Source organism: Solanum lycopersicum, chromosome 9 (genome assembly GCF_036512215.1).
Source record: "Solanum lycopersicum chromosome 9, SLM_r2.1".
NCBI lineage: Eukaryota > Viridiplantae > Streptophyta > Magnoliopsida > Solanales > Solanaceae > Solanum > Solanum lycopersicum.
In genome coordinates this window covers 20,546,637-20,569,346 of record NC_090808.1, presented here as the reverse complement: position 1 = coordinate 20,569,346, position 22,710 = coordinate 20,546,637, and the positions used below count along the sequence as shown (strand labels likewise).

At 35.9% G+C, this 22,710-nt stretch overlaps 1 protein-coding gene across 1 annotated transcript; it reads right to left on the bottom strand.

Moving 5' to 3' along the window:
* Positions 1-5,636: 5,636 nt before the first annotated feature.
* Positions 5,637-22,377, bottom strand: LOC138338229 (uncharacterized). Its single transcript, XM_069289007.1, has 3 exons — positions 20,362-22,377; positions 20,061-20,125; positions 5,637-16,874 (listed from the first exon to the last, which is right to left on the bottom strand). Exon 3 carries the CDS (start codon positions 15,077-15,079, stop codon positions 13,622-13,624), a length of 1,458 nt encoding a protein of 485 aa, XP_069145108.1. The 5' UTR covers positions 15,080-16,874; positions 20,061-20,125; positions 20,362-22,377; the 3' UTR covers positions 5,637-13,621.
* Positions 22,378-22,710: the final 333 nt, after the last annotated feature.

Below are 22,710 nucleotides of genomic sequence, written 5' to 3'. Positions count from 1 at the left end.
TCAATCAATTAATTAAAATATAAATAGGCAAATGAAAGATAAAACATAATTATATCATACTTTTATCCTAACTTGATGACAAGTCTTCGAAAAAATTGTCTCTATAAATAGATAAGTCTAATTAGTTTAGTTTTAATATAATTCCAACACTTTATCATATTATATAATTTAACTTATTAAAAAAACTTTCTAAGTCTAATTAGTTTAGTTTTAACTTAATTCCAACACTATGTTCACCAATTTAACTTTTTAAACAACTTAACAACTTTCAAAGTCTAATTAGTTTAGTTCTAACTTAATTCCAATACTTTATTCACCAACTAAATAACATTACATATTTTAACTTATTTGAAGAATTTAACAACTTACAAGTCTAATTAGTTTAGTTTTGACTTAATCTCAACACTATATTCACCAATTTAAATTACTATAACAACTTTCTAAGTCTAATTAGTTTAGCTTTAACTTAATTCCAACACTATATTCACCAACTAAATCGCATTATATATTTTAACTTATTAAAGCAACTTAACAACTTTCTAAGTATAATTATTTATGTTTTAACTTAATTCCAACACTAAATTCACCAATTTAACTTATTAAAGCAACTAAGTGACTTTCTAAGTCTAATTACTTTAGTATTAACTTAATTCCAACACTATATTCACCAGTTTAACTTATTCAAGAACATAAACAACTTTCTAAGTCTAATTAGTTTAGTTTTAACTTAATTCCAACACTTTATTCACCAACTAAATCACATTACATATTTTAATTTATTTAACAACTTTTTATGTTTAATTAGTTTAGTTTTAACTTAATTCTAACACTATATTCACCAATTTAACTTAATAAACAACTTAACAACTTTTAAAGTCTAATTAATTTAGCTTTAACTTAACAACTTAACTAGTGCTGGTATGTATACTTACCAGATACATTATTCCTAAATTGAAGCTAAGTGTCAACACTAGATGGACACAAATTGATCTTTCAAGAAAATCAATTTTGTTATCAATAGGATCAACTATTGTGGGTACTTGTGCTTAACAAACACTCGATGGACATAAAAAAATTATCACATATTTAAAACTAATTATCAATATTAGATGGACACAAAAATATTATAGAAAATAATAGGTTTAAATTAAAATTAATTTATTTGCATAATATCTAATTTTATCGACTTCCAAAAGTTTTTCTATATAATTTTTTTGTTTTTTTATTTTACCCAAAAATCGTTCTCATGATGTTGGTATTTGGATGAAATAAAAATACTGACATCATGCGGTCGGTATTTGGATGATGTAAAGTTAACAACATCATGAGATCGATATTTGGATGTAGTAAAAATACCAACATCAGGAGGTTGATATTTGAATGAAGTAAAAATACCGACACCATGAGGTCGGTATTTGGATGAAATAATTATACCGACATCATGAAGTTGGTATTTGACGAAGGTCGGTATTTGGATTAAATAAATATACCAACCTTATGAGGTTGATATTTGGATGAAATAAATATACCAACCTCATGACGTCGGTATTTTATGTTAACTTATTTTTTAATATATATAAAACCGTCATTCAAAAGACGATTTTGTAACACCCCATAGCCAAAATAGACCAAAAGTCAGTTTTTCAGAAAAATTACAGGTGAAACCAACGGTGGCATCGATGATGTGTAGGACAGACGACGGTACGTCCTATACAACCATCGATGGGATAAGAAACTCCCAAAAATTTTAGCCCAAAAAAATTGGCTAAGTCTTGATCGACGGACGGACTGACGGTCCATAGTCTATGACCGTCGATCGAGACCCCCATTCACCCACTCTCTGACAAGAGCTACGGATGACCAGCACGGTCCGTAGGTGGACCTACGATCTGTAGGTGAAAATTTTGCAGACAGTTAAGGGAAAATGCAAAAAGTGAATTAGGTGTCCCATGACCTACCACAGATATATAATTGAATTAGCTTTCCATTTCCACTAACCTTAATAAAATTGGACCTCCGAGTAAAAAGTTATGCCCATTTTAGTAAAGGCTTGTCGAACAGGCCCAGTCGACGGATCCAACGACAGGGCATTGGTCAAGCGACGGACCGTCATTCGTGACCGTCATTTGGTCCGAGAGTAACTTTCCCATGCGTCTTTTGGACCTTTTAAACTTTGTTTGAACCCTAAGTTACATTGCTTTGACCCTAAATCTGTTGGGTTTTATTTTCCCCGATTTCTTACCATAAATAAGTTTTCTTTTTAGGAAAAGGTTTTGGATTGACTAATTCTTTTTCTGGTAGGAAAAAGGTTTAGGACTCTATAAATAGAGGAACATTCCTTCTAACTTAATCAGCATTCACAATGTAGTCTTAAGGGCTTTGAGAGTTTTGGTTAGGGGGAGAATTTGTGGGTCACAAGTTTGATACGTTATCACTTGTGTTAACCTCCCATGTATTCTGAGTGAATTGGTTGAGGTTGTTTCTCTCTGTATTTTGTACTCTCAAATTTATAGTGGATTGCTCATCTCCTTTGTGGACGTAGGTCGACTGACCAAACACGTTAAATCTTTGTGTCTTTTGGTATATTTCTCGTTGTCTTCTTACTCGTGGTCTTTTGAGGTTTGCATTGCTAGCTTCCGTGTTTACACCTGCTTTTTTTCGGTCCTAACAAGTGGTATCAGAGCCAGATTCAATGATGGAGTCAGGTTCAGTGGTTCCACAATCGATGATTGAACCAAGTTAGAAAGAGATGTTCGTCTTGGCGGGTGTAGTTTTAGCTTCAACCTTTTTTGACAGTAATGAAGATTTTGTTGGAGAAATTGTTTCAGAGAGGTTCTCTGTGTTGAGACATAAATTTTGCAAAGGAAATTATGGAGTGGAGAAGCAAGTTGTTGAAGATTAAGTTAAGACGGTGGAAAATTTTATTTTGTTAGAAATTTAGGCCAAGGAGGAGATTTGTTGGATTTTATTTGCCCTGATTTCTTACCATAAATAGGTTTTCCTTTTAGGAAAAGGTTTTGGATTGACTAATCCTTTTTCTGGTAGGAAAAAGGTTTAGGACTCTATAAATAGAGGAACGTTCCTTCTAACTTAATCAGCATTCACAATGTAGTCTTAAGGGCTTTGAGAGTTTTGGTTAGGGGGAGAATTTGTGGGTCACAAGTTTGATACGTTATCACTTGTGTGAACCTCCCATGTATTCCGAGTGAATTGGTTGAGGTTGTTTCTCTCTGTATTTTGTACTCTCATATTTATAGTGGATTGCTCATCTCCTTTGTGGACGTAGGTCAATTGACCGAACCACGTTAAATCTTTGTGTCTTTTTGTATATTTCTCATTGTCTTCTTACTAGTGGTCTTTTGAGGTTTGCATTGCTAGCTTCCGCGTTTACACCTGCTTATTTTCAGTCCTAACAAAAGCATCATAATTTAGTCAGTTTAAGCCTCGAAACATAACTAAAACATATCTAAGTCAAATCATTAAATCAAAACATAGAAAATTAGAAGCAAGAAAGGAGAAAAAGCTCAAGAACCCTAGTTTAAGAAAGCAACAAGCTCTAGAGATTCCAGACCTGAAACCTAAGTATTTTTCCGTGGATTTCATCACCAAGGATGTAGGATTTCTATAGTGCGTTCCTTTCACCCATCGGGTCTCTAGTTTTTAGTCAGATTCTTTATTCCCATATCATGGTTAGATTCTAGGGTTATTAGAACTTCAACATAACTTTATGAATTTATAAAATAAATGTTCCAAATTGGATTATCATGTTATTATTCAGATTATCGCATGAATTTCATAACACTAGGTTTGTATTTCTCTAGTTCTTGAATTACAGATGCTAGATCAGATATTTCAGAAACCTTAGATATACATGCCTTAATTATAAATACAAATTACCAAATTAATTGTTGCATTCTCAATTTGCATTTCCAGTTTCGAGCTATCCAGTATTGATAGAAACGCAGTCATAATCAGTAAAATTTACAGAATTCATTGGGAGTAGCATAATACCAAGTTGGACTAAGGTTTAGCGTACCCAATAGTCCTAGAACTACTAGCCAAGTAGGTTGTAAGTCTCCTCTATGGGCAATCAGTTTAGTGATCATGCCAGCATTCCTTTATATATTTGGCAGGGTATATTGGGTCCTCTCGATGGGTCTACATCGGACTCCACATTTAGCTCATGTGATTTTATTATCGGTTATTAGTATCTCCCACAGTTAGTCAGACTCGCAGCATTGACCATTTATCAGTATATTCAGTATTCAGTTTCAGCATGTTATAAATTGACCATTGCATTCAGTTAGCTAAGAATTAAGTTTATCAAGTCACATTATTATACTTGTTTTTATGTTTGTTCAATTATGTTTTCTTTCAACTTTATTCTATCCTACATGCTCAGTACCTTTCAAATAGTGACGCATACGTGTGCTGCATCTTCTCGTGATGTAGGTTCAGGTTCTCAGCATCAAGATCACGTACAGATCGATTTTCCGACCTCCAGTTCAGCAGATTCAGTGGCGAGTCCTCATTCTCCGAGGACAACAATCATGAGTTTCATTTCAGTATTTAGTCTTTTGTTTAAGTTTTTGCTAGATTTAGCCGAGGCTTGTCCAGTATTTCTAGTCCAATTTAGAGGCTTATTTCAAACCTAGTTAGATTCAGCTTAGTATTGAGTTAATATTTCCTTTATTAACTCATAGTTTTCAAATATCTCAGTTATAGAATATGGGTATCCCCCATCTATTCAGATTTAATTTTGATTTTGCTTTCGCATCAACTTATTATCTTTAGTGTTGAGAATGATCATGCCAGCAAGGTCAGCTTGGGATCACTTGTGGTCCTATGTTCCATGTCCGCGTCTCGGGAATAGCTCAGGGCCTGATAGATTCATTTAAAGTTAATTAAAAATATTAATTTATTAATTTTATGGAAGTCATTGTAATATTATTTTTAAAAAAATTTATATGATTATATACTATTTAATTTTACCTAATCCTGAATATCTTTATTATAAATATTTTTTTGTTTTTTATTTTGCATAAAACTGTTCTCCGGAAGGCGATTTAAATAATATTAAATCAAAATATATCTAAATTTTGTTTTTATATTTAATTGAGAAAAATAAAATATGGTTATTTATTTTATTCTATTTAATACCGACATCAAGAGGTTGATTTTCATTGTTATTCATTTTTTCGCAAAAAATCCGACCTTTTGAGGTCGGAATTTTCCTGCTTTATTTTGCATAAAAACCGACTAGTTGTAGTCGATTTTCTAATGTTTTTGTACGTTTTTATTCTTTTTAACAATACTAACTTCCGGAGGTCAGAAATTACTAACCTCTATTTGAGGTCAATAATTTTAGATTAGTATTCATTGTTTTTTTAGTAGTGTACTAAGGAAAAGATAGCATTTTTTACATAAAAAAGTTCTTGATTTTTTAAGAGTTAGGGGTTATAAGAGTTTTTTTAGGTTTAGTGTTTTTAGGGTTTAGCATTACGTAGGGTTTAAGGTTTCTTCGTGCTTCATAAGGCTTGGGGTTTAGTGTTTTATAGGTTTTAGGGTTTAAGGTTTATGATTTAGGGTTTCCTAGGGATTTCAAATTTCTTAGGCTTAACAGGTTTTAAAAAAAATTAAGGTTATTTTAGGGTCACTCACGATCCTAGGTTTTCGTGTTACGTCAAGGGGGTAACCTCGAAGCGTGACAAAACTATGTCTATATAAAAGCCTCTAACTGACTAGAACTGCTGGGACCTTCCCCTAGCTAACTATATAAAAACTAAAACTAAAATCGAAGACTGAATATATAAACCTTTCAATTGTCCTCGAAGAACAAGGACTCACCTCTGATATTGCTCATTACAGATCGAGAACCTATCTCCACGTGATCTAAATGCCGAGGACCTGAACCTACATCATGATAAGATGTAGCATAGAATAATATTCTTAGTTATTAGGGTTTAGGTTTTTTCAAAAATGATTTTTAGGGTATTTAGTATGATGTCGGGCTTAGTGTTTTCTATGTTTTTTAGGTTTAAGGTTTTTAGACGTTGTAGAAGGTTTTTTTGTTTGAAAGGTTTATAGGGTTTAGGGTATAGGGTATCAGGGTTTCTAACATATAATGTTTCTTTGGGTTTAGGATTTAGGATCTTAGGTTATAGGGTATTAGGGTTTCTTAGAGCGTAGGGCTTAAGGTTTATAGTTTCTTAGGATATACGGTTTACTCTTTCTTCCAGTTTCTTAACGTATGTTAAGGTTTATGACTAAGGGTTTAAGGTTTAAAGATTTTTTTTTAGTTTTTTATAGTTCATAAAGACTTATGATTTTCTTAAAGGTTTTTAGGTTTAGGGTTTTAAAGATTTTTAGGTGTTTGAAGAGTTTTTGCTAGGTTTTCTTTATGTGTAGGGTTAATGGCAAAGGTTTATGGTTTAGGCTCTAAGGTATATGGTTTAAGGTTTTAGGTTTTAAGTTAAGAGTTTTTTAGGGTTTATGCTGTTTTACATTTATGATTTTTATGATTAGAGTTTTAAATGTTTTAGGGGTTAGGGTTTTAAAGGGATTTATTGTGTTTTTTAAGGTATTATAGTTTTAGGGGTTTTAAAGGATTAAGGGTTAAATGTTTCATATTGTTTGGGGTTTAGGATTTAGCTCAATGGCTTAGAGCTAAGGATTTAGAATTTCTTAGGGTATCGGATTTAGCATTTAGGATTTCTTAGTGTTTGGTTTATTTAACGGATTTTAGGGTTTAGGGTTTTGGCTTAAGATTTTCTAGGATTTTTTGGTTCATGATTTTAAAAGGTTTTTATTTTATTTCTAATTAAGAAGACTTTCTAAGAGCTTAGGGTTTTTACAGGGTTTCAGGTTTTCAAAAGTTTAGGATTAAGGATTTTAAAATGTTTTTAGGTTTTGTTTTGGTCATTTCTAAGTTTTAGGGTTTCTTAGGGTTTAGAGTTTAACATCTAGGGTTTAATGTCTAGGTTTTCTATTTAAAAGTTTTTATATTTAAAGGTTTAGGGCTTAAGATTTTGTAAAAAAATTTAGGTTGAGGGTTTTTCTACGTTTAGGGTTTTAAAAGGGATTTTCAGTTTAGGGTTTTCAAAGGGGTTTTCAAGATTTTTATGATTTTTTACGATTTTGGGGTTCATGGAGTTCGGTTTCTTTGGGTTTATAGGAGCTTAAGTTTTTGTAAGATTTTTTAGGTTAAGATGTATTTTTAATTTAGGGTTTTTAAAGATTTTTTAGGATCATTACTGTTTTTACAATTTAGGAATTCATAGGGCTTAGGGTTAGGGTTTTATATTAATGATTTTTGTTAGGGTTCTTACGGTTTGTTTTAAGGGTTCTTTGTTTGGGTTTTAAAGGTTTTTATCGCGGTTTTTTGTTTGATTTTTCTTAGGATATGGGGTTTCTTAGGGTTTAGGGTTTGAAGTTTATCCTTAAGGTTTAGGGCTTAGGTTTGACATTTAAGGTCTCCTAGGTTTTTTTAGGGTCTTTTAGGTTGTAGGATTAAGGAATTAGGTTTGACATGTTTAAGATTATTTAGAGGTTTTTAAGGTTTAGAGATTTTAAAGTTTTCTTTTGTTGTTCTTAGGGTTTGGAGTTTCATAGAGTTCACAATTTTAAAAAAAATATTTTTAGGATAAATTACGGTGTAGAGCTTAATGTTTATTAGGTTATTTAAGGTTAAGGTTTTAGGGTTTGTAAAAGTTTTTTTCTAGACTTTTTAAAGGTTTCATAGGGTTTAGGGTATTAGAGTTTTTTAGGTATAAGGTTTCTTAAGGTATATATTTTAGGATTTTAGGTTTTATAAGGGTTTAAGGTTTAGAGTTTTTTTAGGATTTCTTATGATTTAGGTCTGTTATGTCTTTTAAGATTTTGGATTTCTTATGATTTAGGGTTACGTAGGATTTTATGTTTAGGATGTTGGTTTTAGAGTAAACTATAGTGTGTTTTGTGGTATTATAGTTTTAGGGGTATTAAAGGTAGGCTTAGGGTTTTAAAGAGATTTATTGTGTGTTTTGTGGTATTAAAGGGTTTTAGAGTTGCACTATGGTTAAGAGTTGAGGATTTAGAGTTTCTTAAGATATACGATTTTCTGTTTTTGATTTCTTAGAGTTTATAGGATTTAGGGCATGCTTAAGATTTTTGAAGTTTTTTTTAAGGTTTAGAGGAATTTTTCGGTATGGGTTTTCGAGGGTTTATAGGATCTTTATAGTTTTTTACGATTTAAGGGTTTAAGGTTTAGGGCTTTTAAAGGGGTTTAGGGGTTTTACAGGGTTTAGGGTTTTACACTTGGCTTTTTAAATGTTTATAGTTTTTTTTTAATTCTTAAGAGTTAGAAGCCCTAAGGTTTATGGTGAAGGGTTTAGGGTTTGTTAGGTATAGATTTTAGCATTTTCGATTCTTAGAATCTAGGCTTTATGTTTAGGTTTTTTATTTAAGTGTTTTTAAGATTTGAAGTAGGGCTTAAGTTTTTGTAGATATTTTTTTAGGTTTAGAGTGTTTTTAGGCTAGGGATTTAGAATGTTTTTTCAAGATTTTTACAATTTTTTTTACGTTTAGGGGTTCTTAGGGAAGGTTTCATTGGGTTTAGGGCTTACGATTTTAGATTTAGGATTTTTTAGGGGTAAGGGGTTTTAAAGGCTTTTTTAGGTTTATTGTTTTAAGGGTGTTTTTAGGGTTTAGGATTTTCTATGGTAGAGTTTCTTGGTGTTTCATAAGGCTTGGGGTTTAGCGTTTTTTTCCGAAAGAATAGGGTTTAAAGTGTTTCTTAGGTTTTAGCCTTTATGATTTAAGGTTTTTAAATTCTTAGGTTTTGGCTTTTAAAAGTTTTTTAAAATTAGATTGAGGTCACTTGTAATCCTAGGTTCCTTGTTACGTCAATGAGGTAACTTCGGAGCGCGACAAAAACTATTTCTGAATAAAAAGTCTCTAACTACTAGAGATGTTGGGACATGCCCCCCGCTAACTCTATCAAAACTAAAACTAAAATGGAAAACTGAATCTAAAATATGGCAATCGTCCTCAAAGAACGAGGACTTACCACTGATAATGTTAAATACAAATGGGGAGCTGATCTCCAAGTGATTTGAATGTTGAGGACCTGACCTACATCAGGAGAAGAAGTAGCGTAGAGTGTGTGTTAGTACTTGAAAGGTACTGAGCATGCATAATAGGATAAAGTTGAACAAATATGTATAACTCAACATAAAGCATATTGAACAATGATAAAATGTGAACATGAATATTAAGGATTTAAGAATTTGGTCAAGGGTTTTTATGTTAGGAATCAAAGCTTCAATTTTCCTAAGATTTTTTTAGGTTAAGAGTTTTTTTTAACTAGGATTTTAAAATATTTTTTATGATCATTATTATTTTTAAAATTTAGAGGTTTTTAGGGTTTAGGGTGTCACGACCCAAATCGGGCCGCGACTGGCACCCACACTTACCCTCCTATGTGAGCGAACCAACCAATCTAAACCTTAACATTTCAATATAATATCAACAGAAAATAATGCGGAAGACTTAAACTCATTAGTAAAAACCAATTCATTAACTTCTAAAAACTCAACAACTATTATTATTATCCCCAAAATCTGGAAGTCATCATCACAAGAACATCTACTTCGAATTACTAAATCTAAGAGTATCTAAGAAGCTAAAATACATAAACAGCTAGTCCATGCCGGAACTTCAAGGCATCAAGACATGAAGAAGAAGATCCAGTCCAAGCTACAAGCTTTAGCTCACCCTGAAATCTGGAGTAATGAAGACTGGCTAGAGTTGTGGTTGAGTTGAAGACGATGGCACGTTTGCTGCACTCCACAAATAACAAAGAAGAAAACATAAAAGTAGGGGGTCAGTACAAACACAAGTACTGAGTAAATATCATCGGCCAACTCAAAATAGAAAACAGTATATATCAGATAACATCATAAAATCAACTAATATCCTTAGCATGCAGCATTTACAGTTACCATAACCCTTGGTTACAACACCAAGCACATCAATGAGGACTCACGCCTCCTCATCATACTCATTTGGGAATTAGGTTCATTAGATTGAATATATTATCATCTTTCAAGATTCATTATCTTTATTCCCCTCGTGTCGGTACGTGACACTCCGCTCCTCATATACTATCCTGGTGTTGGAACGTGACACTCCGATCCTCATTCTATCCTGGTGTCGGAATGTGACACCCGATCCATATTCTATCCTGGTACCGGAACGTGGCACCCGATCCATATACTATCCTGGTATCGGAACGTGACACTCCGATCCTCATATACTATCCTGGTACCGGAACGTGGCACCCGATCCATATTATATCCTGGTACCGGAACGTGGCACCCGATCCATATACTATCCTGGTGTCGGAACATGACACTCCGATCCTCATATACTATCCTGGTACCGGAATGTGGCACCCGATCCCCTAATCTCACTACTTTCGTTCATCAAGCCTTCTTTTACACTAAGGCATCATCATTAACAAAGTAGATTAGGGTTTCTTTTTCAAGATTTAAGATTCAATAGCTTCATCAAGCTTATTTTATCACAATTATATAACCACAACATGCAAACACACAATTAAGCATATAGAAGGGTTTACAACACTACCCAATACATATCATTCGCTATTAAGATTTTACTACGAATAGTGTATAAAAACCATAACCTACCTCCACCGAAGATTAGAAATCAAGCAAGCAAGTTCCCAAAGTTGCGTTCTTCTCTCTCTCTCGCTCGATCGTTTCTCCCTCTCTCTCTCTGTTCTTTTTCTTTTTCTTATTCAAACCCTCTTTCTTTTACCCTAATTAGCATATAATTAAGAATAAAAGATGGCAATAATAACCCACTAATTAACTTAAGGTTACCTCTTTTAACCCCCAAGTTATTAGACTTATTAGAATTAACCCACTAACTTTATAATTAAAGCAGGAATAGTCCAAAAAGCCCCTTAAAATAATTACAGAAATCCGACCCAGTTTGGGATTACGCAGCTTGTGACGGTCCGTCGTACCTGCGACGGTCCGTCCTGCTGCTCCGTCATAGAGTTTAGAGACTCAACTCTCTGAAGAGTCTGTGACGGTTCGTCACACCTGTGACGGTCCGTCCTGCCATTCCATTACGAAGTTCAGAGAGTCAATTTCAGTACCCAATTATCAAAATTTTTAAGTGTTTTAAAACGAGACCCTCTTGACGGTCCGTCGTGCCCATGACGGTCCGTCGTGGGATCCGTTGTTTCTGCCAATTTTTCCAGAATCAAAGTCTGCTGCTCAAACGACTAAACAGGTCGTTACAATAGATACCAATTTACCCATCGTTCGTCCCCGAACGATCACAAGAAGAAAAACATGGGCGAAAAGGAGTACCTGAATCTGTAAACAGGTATGGGTATCTTTCTCGCATATCAACCTCTTTCTCCCAAGTGGCTTCTTTGACTGATCGATTCTTCCATTGAACATTGATGGATGCAATCTCCCTTGATCTCAACTTGCGAATTTCTCTATCTAGAATGGCAACAGGCTCCTCCTCATAAGTCAAATTCTCATCAAGCAAAACTGAATCCCCACGGATGATATAGTTTCCTTCCCCATGGTATCTTTTCAACATAGACACATGGAATACTGGATGCACTCCTGACAGTCCTGGAGGAAATTCTAACTCATAAGCCACCTCCCCTACCCGCTTAAGTACTTCAAAGGGACCAATATACCTTTGGCTCAATTTACCCCTTTTTCCAAAACGCATCACCCCTTTCATGGGTGAAACCTTCAACAAGACTTGTTCACCCTCCATGAACTCCAAGTCTCTAACCTTTCGATCTGCATACTCTTTCTGTCTACTTTGAGCCGCTAACAACTTTTCTCGAATAGATTTCACTTTATCTAACGATTCTCTCAGAAGGTCAGTACCACAAGGTCTAACCTCAAATGCATCAAACCACCCAATAGGAGACCTACATCTTCTCCCATATAGTTCCTCAAATGGGGCCATATCAATGTTTGAGTGATAGCTATTGTTGTAGGAGAACTCTGCTAAGGGTAAGAAGCTATCCCAATGGCCACCAAACTCTATCACGCATGCACGAAGCATATCCTCCAACACTTGAATCGTTCTCTCAGACTAACCATCGGTCTGAGGATGGAACGCAGTACTAAGGTTCAACCTAGTACCCAATTCTACATGCAATGTTTTCCAAAACATAGAAGTAAACTGCGTACCTCTATCTGATATGATGGAGAGTGGAACCCCATGAAACCGAACAATTTCTGAGATATAGATTTTGGCTAACTTCTCTGCATTCTAAGTCACCTTGACCGAAATGAAATGAGCAAACTTAGTTAACCTATAAACAATCACCCAAATAGAGTCATACTTACCCATTGTCTTTGGAAGACAAACCACGAAATCCATTGCAATCCTTTCCCACTTCCATTCAGGAATGGGCATTCTCTGAAGTGTTCCTCCGGGCCTCTGGTGTTCATACATTACTTGCTGACAGTTTGGACATTTGGCAACAAAATCAACAATGTCGCGCTTCATTCTACTCCACCAAAAGTGTTGCTTTAGGTCACGGTACATCTTGGTTGAACTAGGATGTATAGAATATCCGGAACTATGAGACTCTGTAAGAATAGTGTGGATCAAATCATCAACACGGGGCACACATACCCTTCCCTTAATTCTCAAAACACCTTCCTCATCCATTAGTGCTTCTTTAGCCTCTCCTCGCAACACTTTATCTCGGATCCGGATCAATTTGTCATCATTAAACTGCTTTCCCTTTATCTTGTCAAGAAAAGAAGATCTTGCCACCACACAAGCCAACAATCCTCCCTTCTCATTTACTTCTAACCTCATAAAGTCGTTAGCTAGAGTCTGAACCTCTCTAGCCAATGGACATCAACAAACTTGCAAGAGAGCTAGACTTCCCATGCTCCCTGCCTTTCTACTTAAGGCGTCTGCCACAACATTAGCCTTTCCCGGATGATACAAGATAGTGATATGGTAGTCCTTCAGTAGTTCCATCCATCTCCTCTGTCTCAAATTCAAATCTTTTTGAGTAAAGACATACTGTAGGCTACGATGATCCGTGTATACTTCACACTTAACCCCATATAGATAGTATCTCCATTGCTTTAATGCAAATACTATCGCAGCCAACTCCAAATCATGGGTCGGATAGTTACGTTCGTGCACCATTAATTGCCTTGAAGCATAAGCAATTACGTTCTTCTCTTGCATTAGCACTGCACCCAACCCCGAATAGGATGCATCACAATAGACAATGAAATCCTTACCTTCCACGGGCAAGGTGAGAATTGGTGCAGTAGTCAACAAAGTCTTAAGCTTCTGAAAGCTTTCTTCACACTCGTCCGACCATACAAATGGAACATTCTGCTTAGTCAAGTTTCTCAATTGGGAAGCAATGGAAGAGAATCCCTTGACAAATCGACGGTAATAGCTGGCTAAACCAACAAAGCTCCTTATTTCTAACACATTAGTAGGTCTTACCAAATTCTTCACTGTCTCAAACTTAGAAGGATCTACCATAACCCCATCCTTCGAAACCACATGCCCCAAGAAGGACACTGCATCTAGCCAAAACTCACACTTGGAGAATTTGGCATAAAGCTTTTTCTTTCTCAACATTTCCAAGTACCATTCTCAAATGCTCTTCATGTTCCTTCTTGCTCTTTGAGTATACCAATATATCATCAATGAATACGATCACAAAGAGATCCAGATATGGCTTAAAAATCCCGTTCATCAAGCTCATGAAAGAAGCAGGGGCATTCGTAAGACCAAAAGACATTACCACAAATTCGTAATGCCCATACCTAGTTCGAAAAGCAGTCTTTTGCACATCCGTTGCCCGTATCTTCAATTGATGATAACCGGATCTCAATTCAATCTTAGAGAAAACACAAGCACCTTGTAACTGATCGAACAAGTCATCAATGCGAGGAATGAGATACTTGTTCTTAATAGTTACCTTGTTCAACTTCCGGTAGTCTATGCACATTCGAAAACTCCCATCCTTCTTCTTCACAAATAACATCGGAGCACCCCAAGGAGATGCACTTGGTCTAATGAAACCTTTCCATAACAACTCTTGAAGTTGGGCCTTTAACTCTCTTAACTCCACGGGAGCCATTCTATAAGGGGGTATAGAAATGGGGCGAGTGCCTGGTTCAAGATCAATGCAGAAGTCAATATCCCTATCTGGTGGCATACCAGGAAGATCTGCAGGGAACACATCCAAAAACTCACGGACTATCGAAACTGACTCAATCGAAGGCACTTGAGTAGTGTCATCCCTGATATGTGCCAAGAAAGCTAAACACCCTTTACTAACCATTTTCTTAGCACGAAGAAAGAAGACGATACGAAGCGGATTGGAAGTGTAGTCGCCCTCCCACACTAACAGATCCGTCCCAGGTTTGGCTAACGTCACAGTTTTAGCATTACAATCCAAGATCGCAAAATTCGGAGAAAGCCAAGTCATACCCAGAATTACATCAAAATCAACCATTTCTAAGATAACCAAGTCTACATAAGTGTTGCTCCCCACAAAAGTTACCAAACAAGACCTATATGCTTTTTCAACTATCACCGACTCACCCACCGGAGTAGAAACACGAATAGGCATGTCAAGTAATTCACAAGGTAAATTAAGACCAGTAGCAAATGAAGAAGATACATAAGAAAACGTGGATCCAGGATCAAACAATACAGTAGCCATGCAATCACAAACCGAAAGATTACCTGTGATGACCGCATCAGATGTCTCCGCTTCAGATCTCCTAGGGAAAGCATAACAATGGGCCCTCTCACTTGTTTGTCCGTTGCCCCTACCATGTTGTGATGTAGTGGCTCCAGTTTGCCCATCACCCCGACCGTTTTGGTGATCACCATTACCTCGACCACCGTGTCCTCCAGAATGACGGCCTCTTCCATAACCACCTCTACCTCTAACATTTGGAGGTCTGTAACTCTGTTTTGGACAATACCTCTTGATGTGTCCAGTCTCCCCACATCCATAACACTCTCTGGATTCAAGCATAGGTCTCTCAGAGAAGTGACCGGTCTGAGGTGGACCCCCAACTACAGTCTGTAGTGAGGACTGAATTGGTCAGACTGAGTAACCTCCTGAACCCTATCCTCTAGAGTAAGAACCATTAAACTCACCTCCCTTTCGAAACCTCTTTGATGTCGTTGCCATAGTGAAGTCATCTGTCTTCACTCCCTCTACCTCTATCACGAAGTCTACCACTTCTTGAAAAGATTTTGCCGTAGCCGCTACCTGGAAGGCTGAAATCCGCAATTCTTATCTCAACCCCTTCACAAAACGGCGAATCCGTTCTTGTGGACTGAAACATAGTTGGGTGGCATACCGGGATAATGCACGAAACTTAGCCTCATATCCAGTAACCGACATCCTACCTTGCTCTAGGCTCAAGAACTCATCTCTTTTCCTATCCCTCAAAGTCCGGGGGATATACTTCTCCATAAACAAGCTAGAGAATGATGCCCAAGTCATAGGTGGTGCCTCTGTTGGTTGACACTCAACATGTGACCGCCACCACATTTTGGCGTTCCCTTGAAATTGATAAGTCACAAACTCAACACCAAACCGTTCTACTATACCCATCTTGTGTAGTAGCTCATGACAGTCAACCAGACAATCATAGGCATCCTCAGATTCAGCGCCCTTGAAAACTGGAGGTTTCAATTTCAAGAACTTACTGAAAAGTTCATGTTGATCATTTGTCATTATAGGCCCTATAGTCAGACGAGGAAATGTGCCTATTTCCAATGGAACATCCATGCGGGGAGCCGCAGTAGCCGCATGTTGTACCTCCGGAGCCTGAGGTACTGGTGTAGAAACCACTGGAGGTGTTTGACCATGATCAGATAACCCACTAAGATAAGCAAGAACCTGATTGATCATCTCTGTGGTAGGTTGGGGAGGCAATCCCTCATTCTGTACTTGTTCAGTTTCCCCTTCCTCACCCTCTCTTACTACTTCTTTAGTCGGTGGAGGAGTCACTGCCCTAGTATCAGATGGGCTAGATGCTCGTCCTCTTCCTCTAGAGGACGTCCTCCCATGACCTCTACCACGGCCTCTTGCCGCTACTCTTCCTCGAGCTACAACCCCAGTGGCTGGCTCAGATGCTTCTTGTCTTGTCGATGTTGGTGTTGGTGCAGCCGTTGCTCTAGTTCTAACCATCTGCGAAATAGAGTGAAGATGGTCAGATACCAATTTGTATCACCTAGATACCAATTAGACCCAATTAATAGCACGAAAGAAAGAAAGAAAGAATGGAATTTTCCTAACGTCTTATAGCCTCTTAAAGAAAAGTAAAGGCGTCCCCCTACCGTTCCTTAAGACTCTACTAGACTCGTTCTTGTGTGATGAGACCATCGAACCTAAGGCTCTGATACCAAGTTTGCACGACCCAAATCGGGCCGCGCCTGGCACCCAAACTTACCCTCCTATATGAGCGAACCAACCAATCTAAACCTTAACATTTCAATATAATATCAACAGAAAATAATGCGGAAGACTTAAACTCATTAGTAAAAACCAATTCATTAACTTCTAAAAACTCAACAACTATTATTATTATCCCCAAAATCTGGATGTCATCATCACAAGAACATCTACTTCGAATTACTAAATCTAAGAGTATCTAAGAAGCTAAAATACATAAACAGCTAGTCCATGCCGGAACTTCAAGGCATCAAGACATGAAGAAGAAGATCCAGTCCAAGCTACAAGCTTTAGCTCACCCTGAAATCTGGAGTAATGAAGACTGGCTAGAGTTGTGGTTGAGTTGAAGACGATGGCACGTTTGCTGCACTCCACAAATAACAAAGAAGAAAACATAAAAGTAGGGGGTCAGTACAAACACAAGTACTGAGTAGGTATCATCGGCCAACTCAAAATAGAAAACAGTATATATCAGATAACATCATAAAATCAACTAATATCCTTAGCATGCAGCATTTACAGTTACCATAACCCTTGGTTACAACACCAAGCACATCAATAAGGACTCACGCCTCCTCATCATACTCATTTGGGAATTAGGTTCATTAGATTGAATATATTATCATCTTTCAAGATTCATTATCTTTATTCCCCTCGTGTCGGTACGTGACACTCCGCTCCTCATATACTATCCTGGTGTTGGAACGTGACACTCCGATCCTCATTCTATCCTGGTGTCGGAATGTGACACCCGATCCATATTCTATCCTGGTACCAGAACGTGGCACCCGATCCATATACTATCCTGGTATCGGAACGTGACACTCCGATCCTTATATACTATCCTGGTACCGGAACGTGGCACCCGATCCATATTATATCCTGGTACCGGAACGTGGCACCCGATCCATATACTATCCTGGTGTCGAAACATGACACTCCGATCCTCATATACTATCCTTGTACCGGAATGTGGCACCCGATCCCCTAATCTCACTACTTTCGTTCATCAAGCCTTCTTTTACACTAAGGCATCATCATTAACAAAGTAGATTAGGGTTTCTTTTTTAAGATTTAAGATTCAATAACTTCATCAAGCTTATTTCATCACAATTATATAACCACAACATGCAAACACACAATTAAGCATATAGAAGGGTTTACAACACTACCCAATACATATCATTCGCTATTAAGATTTTACTACGAATAGTGTATAAAAACCATAACCTACCTCCACCGAAGATTAGAAATCAAGCAAGCAAGTTCCCAAAGTTGCGTTCTTCTCTCTCTCTCGCTCGATCGTTTCTCCCTCTCTCTCTCTGTTCTTTTTCTTTTTCTTATTCAAACCCTCTTTCTTTTACCCTAATTAGCATATAATTAAGAATAAAAGATGGCAATAATAACCCACTAATTAACTTAAGGTTACCTCTTTTAACCCCCAAGTTATTAGACTTATTAGAATTAACCCACTAACTTTATAATTAAAGCAGGAATAGTCCAAAATGCCCCTTAAATAATTACAGAAATCCGACCCAGTCTGGGATTATGCAGCCTGTGACGGGCCGTCGTGCCTGCAACGGTCAGTCCTGCTGCTCCATCACAGAGTTCAGAGACTCAATTCTCTGAAGAGTCTGTGACGGTCCGTCCTGCCATTCCGTTACGAAGTTCAAAGAGTCAATTTCAGTACCCAATTATCAAAATTTCTAAGTGTTTTGAAACGAGACCCCCTCGACGGTCCGTCGTGCCCATGACGGTCCGTCGTGGGGTCCGTTGTTTCTACCTATTTTTTTAGAATCAAAGTCTGCTGCTCAAACGACTAAACAGGTCGTTATATAGGGTTTTAGATTAAGAAATTTTTAGTTTTAGGGTTTTTTTTAAAGGTTTTAAGGGTTTTTTAGTGTTATATTTTTCCTAGGATTTAGGGTTTCAAAAGGCTTAGGGTTGAGAGTTAGCATTTAAGATTTCCTAGGCTTATTTTGGGTCTTTTATGGTGTAGAGTTTTCTAGGGTTTCGGGTTTTAGGTTTAAGAATTTTTAGGATTTTTTAGGTTAAGAGTTTATGAAGTTCTTTTTTGTTGTTTTAAGGGTTCAGGTTTACTTAGTCTTTTTTTTTGTATTTAGGGTTTGCTTAGGATAAGGCTTTGGTTTTAAAGGGTAATAGATCAGGATTAACAGTTTGGGTTTCTTAGGTTATAATGTTTTTTATGGTTTTTAAGGGCTTAGGTTTTGTTAGTGATTTTTAGGGTTTAGTGTTGTTTAAAATTATCTTTTGGGTAAATTATGGTGAAGGGCTTAGTATTTTTATGTTTTTTTAGGATTTAGGGTTTATGATCTTAGGTTTTAGGGTATTAGCATTTACGATTTAGTGTTTCTTGAGTTTTAGCTTATGTTAGGGTTTCTTGGTTAAAGGTTCAGGGCTTAGAACTTTAGGTTTAAAGATTATTTTTTTACCTTTTTCAGGGTTTATGATTTTTATAATTGTGTTTTAAATGTTTTTGGGGTTGCTTAGATCTTTTTAAGATTTTAGATTTCTAAAGATTTACAGTACTTAGGATTCAGGGCATAGAATTTTATGTTTAGGGTTTTCTTTAAGGGCTTAGGATTTTAAATGGATTTATTGTGTTTTTTGGGGTATTAAAGTTCTAGGGATTTAATAGGGTTTTAGGATCTAGATTTCTTAGTGTTTCATAAGGTGTGGCGTTTAGTATTTAGCCTTGTAATTTTGACAGAAGGATCTATTATTTCTTGAGGTATAGGATTTAACATTTAAGATTTCTCAGATTTTGGTTTTTTAAGGGTTCTCAGGGTTGAAGATTTCTATGGTTTTTCATTGTTTAGAGGAATCTTTAGGTTTAGGGTTTTTATGATTTTTTTATGATTAAAGGGTTCTTAGAGATTTGAATTTTTATAGGGTTTTTAAACATTTACAGTTTGAGGTTTTTTTTTAAGGATTTTTATTTCTTAAGCTTTAGGGTTTCCTTTGTTTAGCATTAAGGATTAGGGTGAAGGGTTTAAGGTTTCATAGGATTTAGAATTTTAGGTCTAGGTTTTTTATTAAGGGTTTTTTAAGGCTTATGTTTTTGTAGAATTTTTCAGGTTTAAAGTTATTTTAGGTTCAAGTTTTCAAATGTTTTTTTAACGATTATAGGGTTCTTAGGGTTTAGGATTTTATTAGATTTAGAATTTTTTTAGGGAGTAGGGGTTTTAAGAGTTCTTTTGATTTGGTGTTTTCGAAGGCTTTTTTAGGGTTTTTGACTTCTTAGGGTTTAGGGTTTTTCCGTAAGGTTTAGGGTTTCGTAGGGGTTTAGATTTCTTAGGTAAGGTTTTAAAGATTTTTTAATGTGTTGATCTATCTATTATGCTTTTATGATTTGCCAACTCTCAAGGTAACCTCGGGGCGTGACAAAAACTATGTCTCAATAAAATCCTCGAACTGACTAGAGATGTTGGGACACATGCCCCCAACTAACTCTAAAAAAACTGAAACTTAAATAGAAGATTGACTATAAAATATACATGTCAATCAATCTCAAAGAATGAGGACTCACCACAATATTGCTTAATACGGATCGAGAATCGATGTCCACGTGATCTGAATGTTAAGCACCTGAACCTACATCACGAAAAGATGTAGCATAGAGTATGTGTCAGTACTTGAGAGATATTGTACAAAGCATGTTATACAATTGATATAATCTTGAACATCAATAGTTCTAAAGTTTTTGGAAGTCATTACAACGACAATCACAATTCTACAACAACTAGCTGGTGAATTAGCTGCATTGAGAAGTTACAAGGAAGGAATTCTAAAATAATGGATCAAGAATGTGTAAGGCACAAATTAATTACCTTGCTCAAATATGCTAGCATTTAAATAAACACCAATTATTCTGAAGCAACAAAAATTCTTGTTCCTTCTGTAGCCTTACCAAATGAGATAAGATCATTAGGAAAATTAACACATATATGGATAATCAAAAAAACAAGAAAGTTATTTGCCATGTAAAGAATACTCATAGCTTACCTACAACCCCAGTCAAAAATTTAGCCACACTTGAACCTTTTGTTGGTTTAGCAACATTTAAAGTTGCTCCAAGGCTTTCAAAAGTATCTGCAAATGAATGAATGAACATCCTATAATAAGCTTGTGTAAACCATCTCAATAGATATAACAAAAAAGACTCAATGGCAAAGTAAAATCTAATTAGAATCTATTAAAGAGGAATTGAAGCAAGCAAGCACAACAAAGCTTCTGATGGTTTCATTCCTTGAATACGAAGGAAGCAAGTCACCTTCAAAGAACAAGATTATCTGTAGTGACTTTTTTTAGGAACTAATAAGGTAAAGTGACATTTCAAAGAGGAATGAGTAATTCTTACGGAATAATCACAATAGGCCTTTAATTGTAGTGTGGCTCCAAAAGCAATCAAAATGCTACACGATTGCCCTTCCCATATACTTGGGAAGTCATTGGTTGAAAAGGGACATCAAATGGAGAAGACAAGCTAGAAGATTTGACCATTCCACAATATTGATATATTTTTAGATCTCAAAAAAACTAGATTCATTAATTATTAGCAAGTGAAAGTTCGATCTCTTGGCAACAATACTCTAATACTGTTTGAAGATTTGTAATGGAGCATGGTTGAGACCAATGTGGAAATACCAATGCGAGATCCACAATCTTTGGAAATGGAAGACCCCATGCCTTATTGAACAAATACACAAAAAGAAGTATATTTAAAATTCTCCTAATTTTTTCTTAGAAGTTCCTATATTCTCTTAGTTGAAAACATAATACACCTAACCTTAGGAACTGCGTCAGTAGCAACCAACTTCCCAACAACAATGATTACCAATTTGCATAGGTGAAGGGTAGTTTTGGCCCTTCTCTGTTAACAGTTAAACTTAACCATAGAGATTTAATGGAAATCTAACGGGAAAGTATAGATCAAGACTAAATGGCATCTCAATTCTAATTCAAGTTTCTTTAATAAATAAATGTGCTATATTATGAAGCATGATACCAAAAAATTAATTATCTAGATGCAGGCTTTTCTACAGTTTAAATATAATTCTATTAGAGCCATAAAATATTCCTCCATATAACAGTAACATTTGAGCTACAACTGCCACACATTGAAAGAAAACAATGAATAGGAGAGCAAAAACCACCTGGAATATGTTGTTGGCATTAGCAAAATTTCCAATACCATTATTCCATTGTTCTGAAAAAATAACACAAAGCTAGACCAAGAAAAATAACAAACTCAATTAACCAAAAGAGAATAAAAGGCATTGACAGGAGACATGTTAGAAGAATAAAATCTAATAATCTAAACAAGTAAATTATGGCAGTTCTGTATTGGCAAGACTAAGAAAAAGAATTACTCAACTACAATGTACCCACCTCGTCATCAGTACTTCTAAAGTTTGTGAGGATCTCTGCAAGATCTTTATGCAAGCTTTCAATGGGTATTTTCCTTGACAGTTGAAGTTCATACAACCTGTTCAAGTCAAAAAGCACTGAGTATTCATCATCACCATCCTTTAATGACGACAATTGTACATTTGACCAAGCTGCATCAATAAAACAATCACCTTTAAATTGATAAGGGCACATACATCAAATTCTATTATAGAAGATTTAAGTTTAATAATGAGCTCATCTTCAATCCCCTTTGATTTGTTAGGGACCGAGTCCTGTAATTCCCCACGTCTCTCAGTAGCACAGAAGTTCAATTCTTTTACACAAGATTCTACAAGCTTCCTTCTCACAATTCTGAAAAAATTCCTCTTTCACCAGAAAGACAGAAGATTTAAAATCTTGGAAAAGCAAAAGAAAGCAGCTTTTCGTTACCAATTCAAAATAAATTATTTCATATGGGTCGAAAGTGAATATGATATCACATTCATTTTTGTTGAAGTCATATATCAAATAAAAAAAATGGTGTTGTTTCACTTGAATTACGCTAAAACCAAAGTAAAGTAACTTTATTATGAAAATATTACTACAACTTGGAGAGAAGATTTAACATGGTCTCTCATTAGTGTTCTTGACTTCCTTTAAAATTCAATTTGGTAATTTTATTCATCCAGAGGTGAAAACCAACTCTTCAAGCATAGGGTAACTATCATATCATATATTTATATAAAAGAGAACCCTAGGCCAGCCTACGTGGTGCCACCACAATCAAG

Bases quoted from the DNA above. Each gene is read 5' to 3' on its own strand.
- LOC138338229 (XM_069289007.1), bottom strand. From the start codon at position 15,079: ATGCTTGAATCCAGAGAGTGTTATGGATGTGGGGAGACTGGACACATC.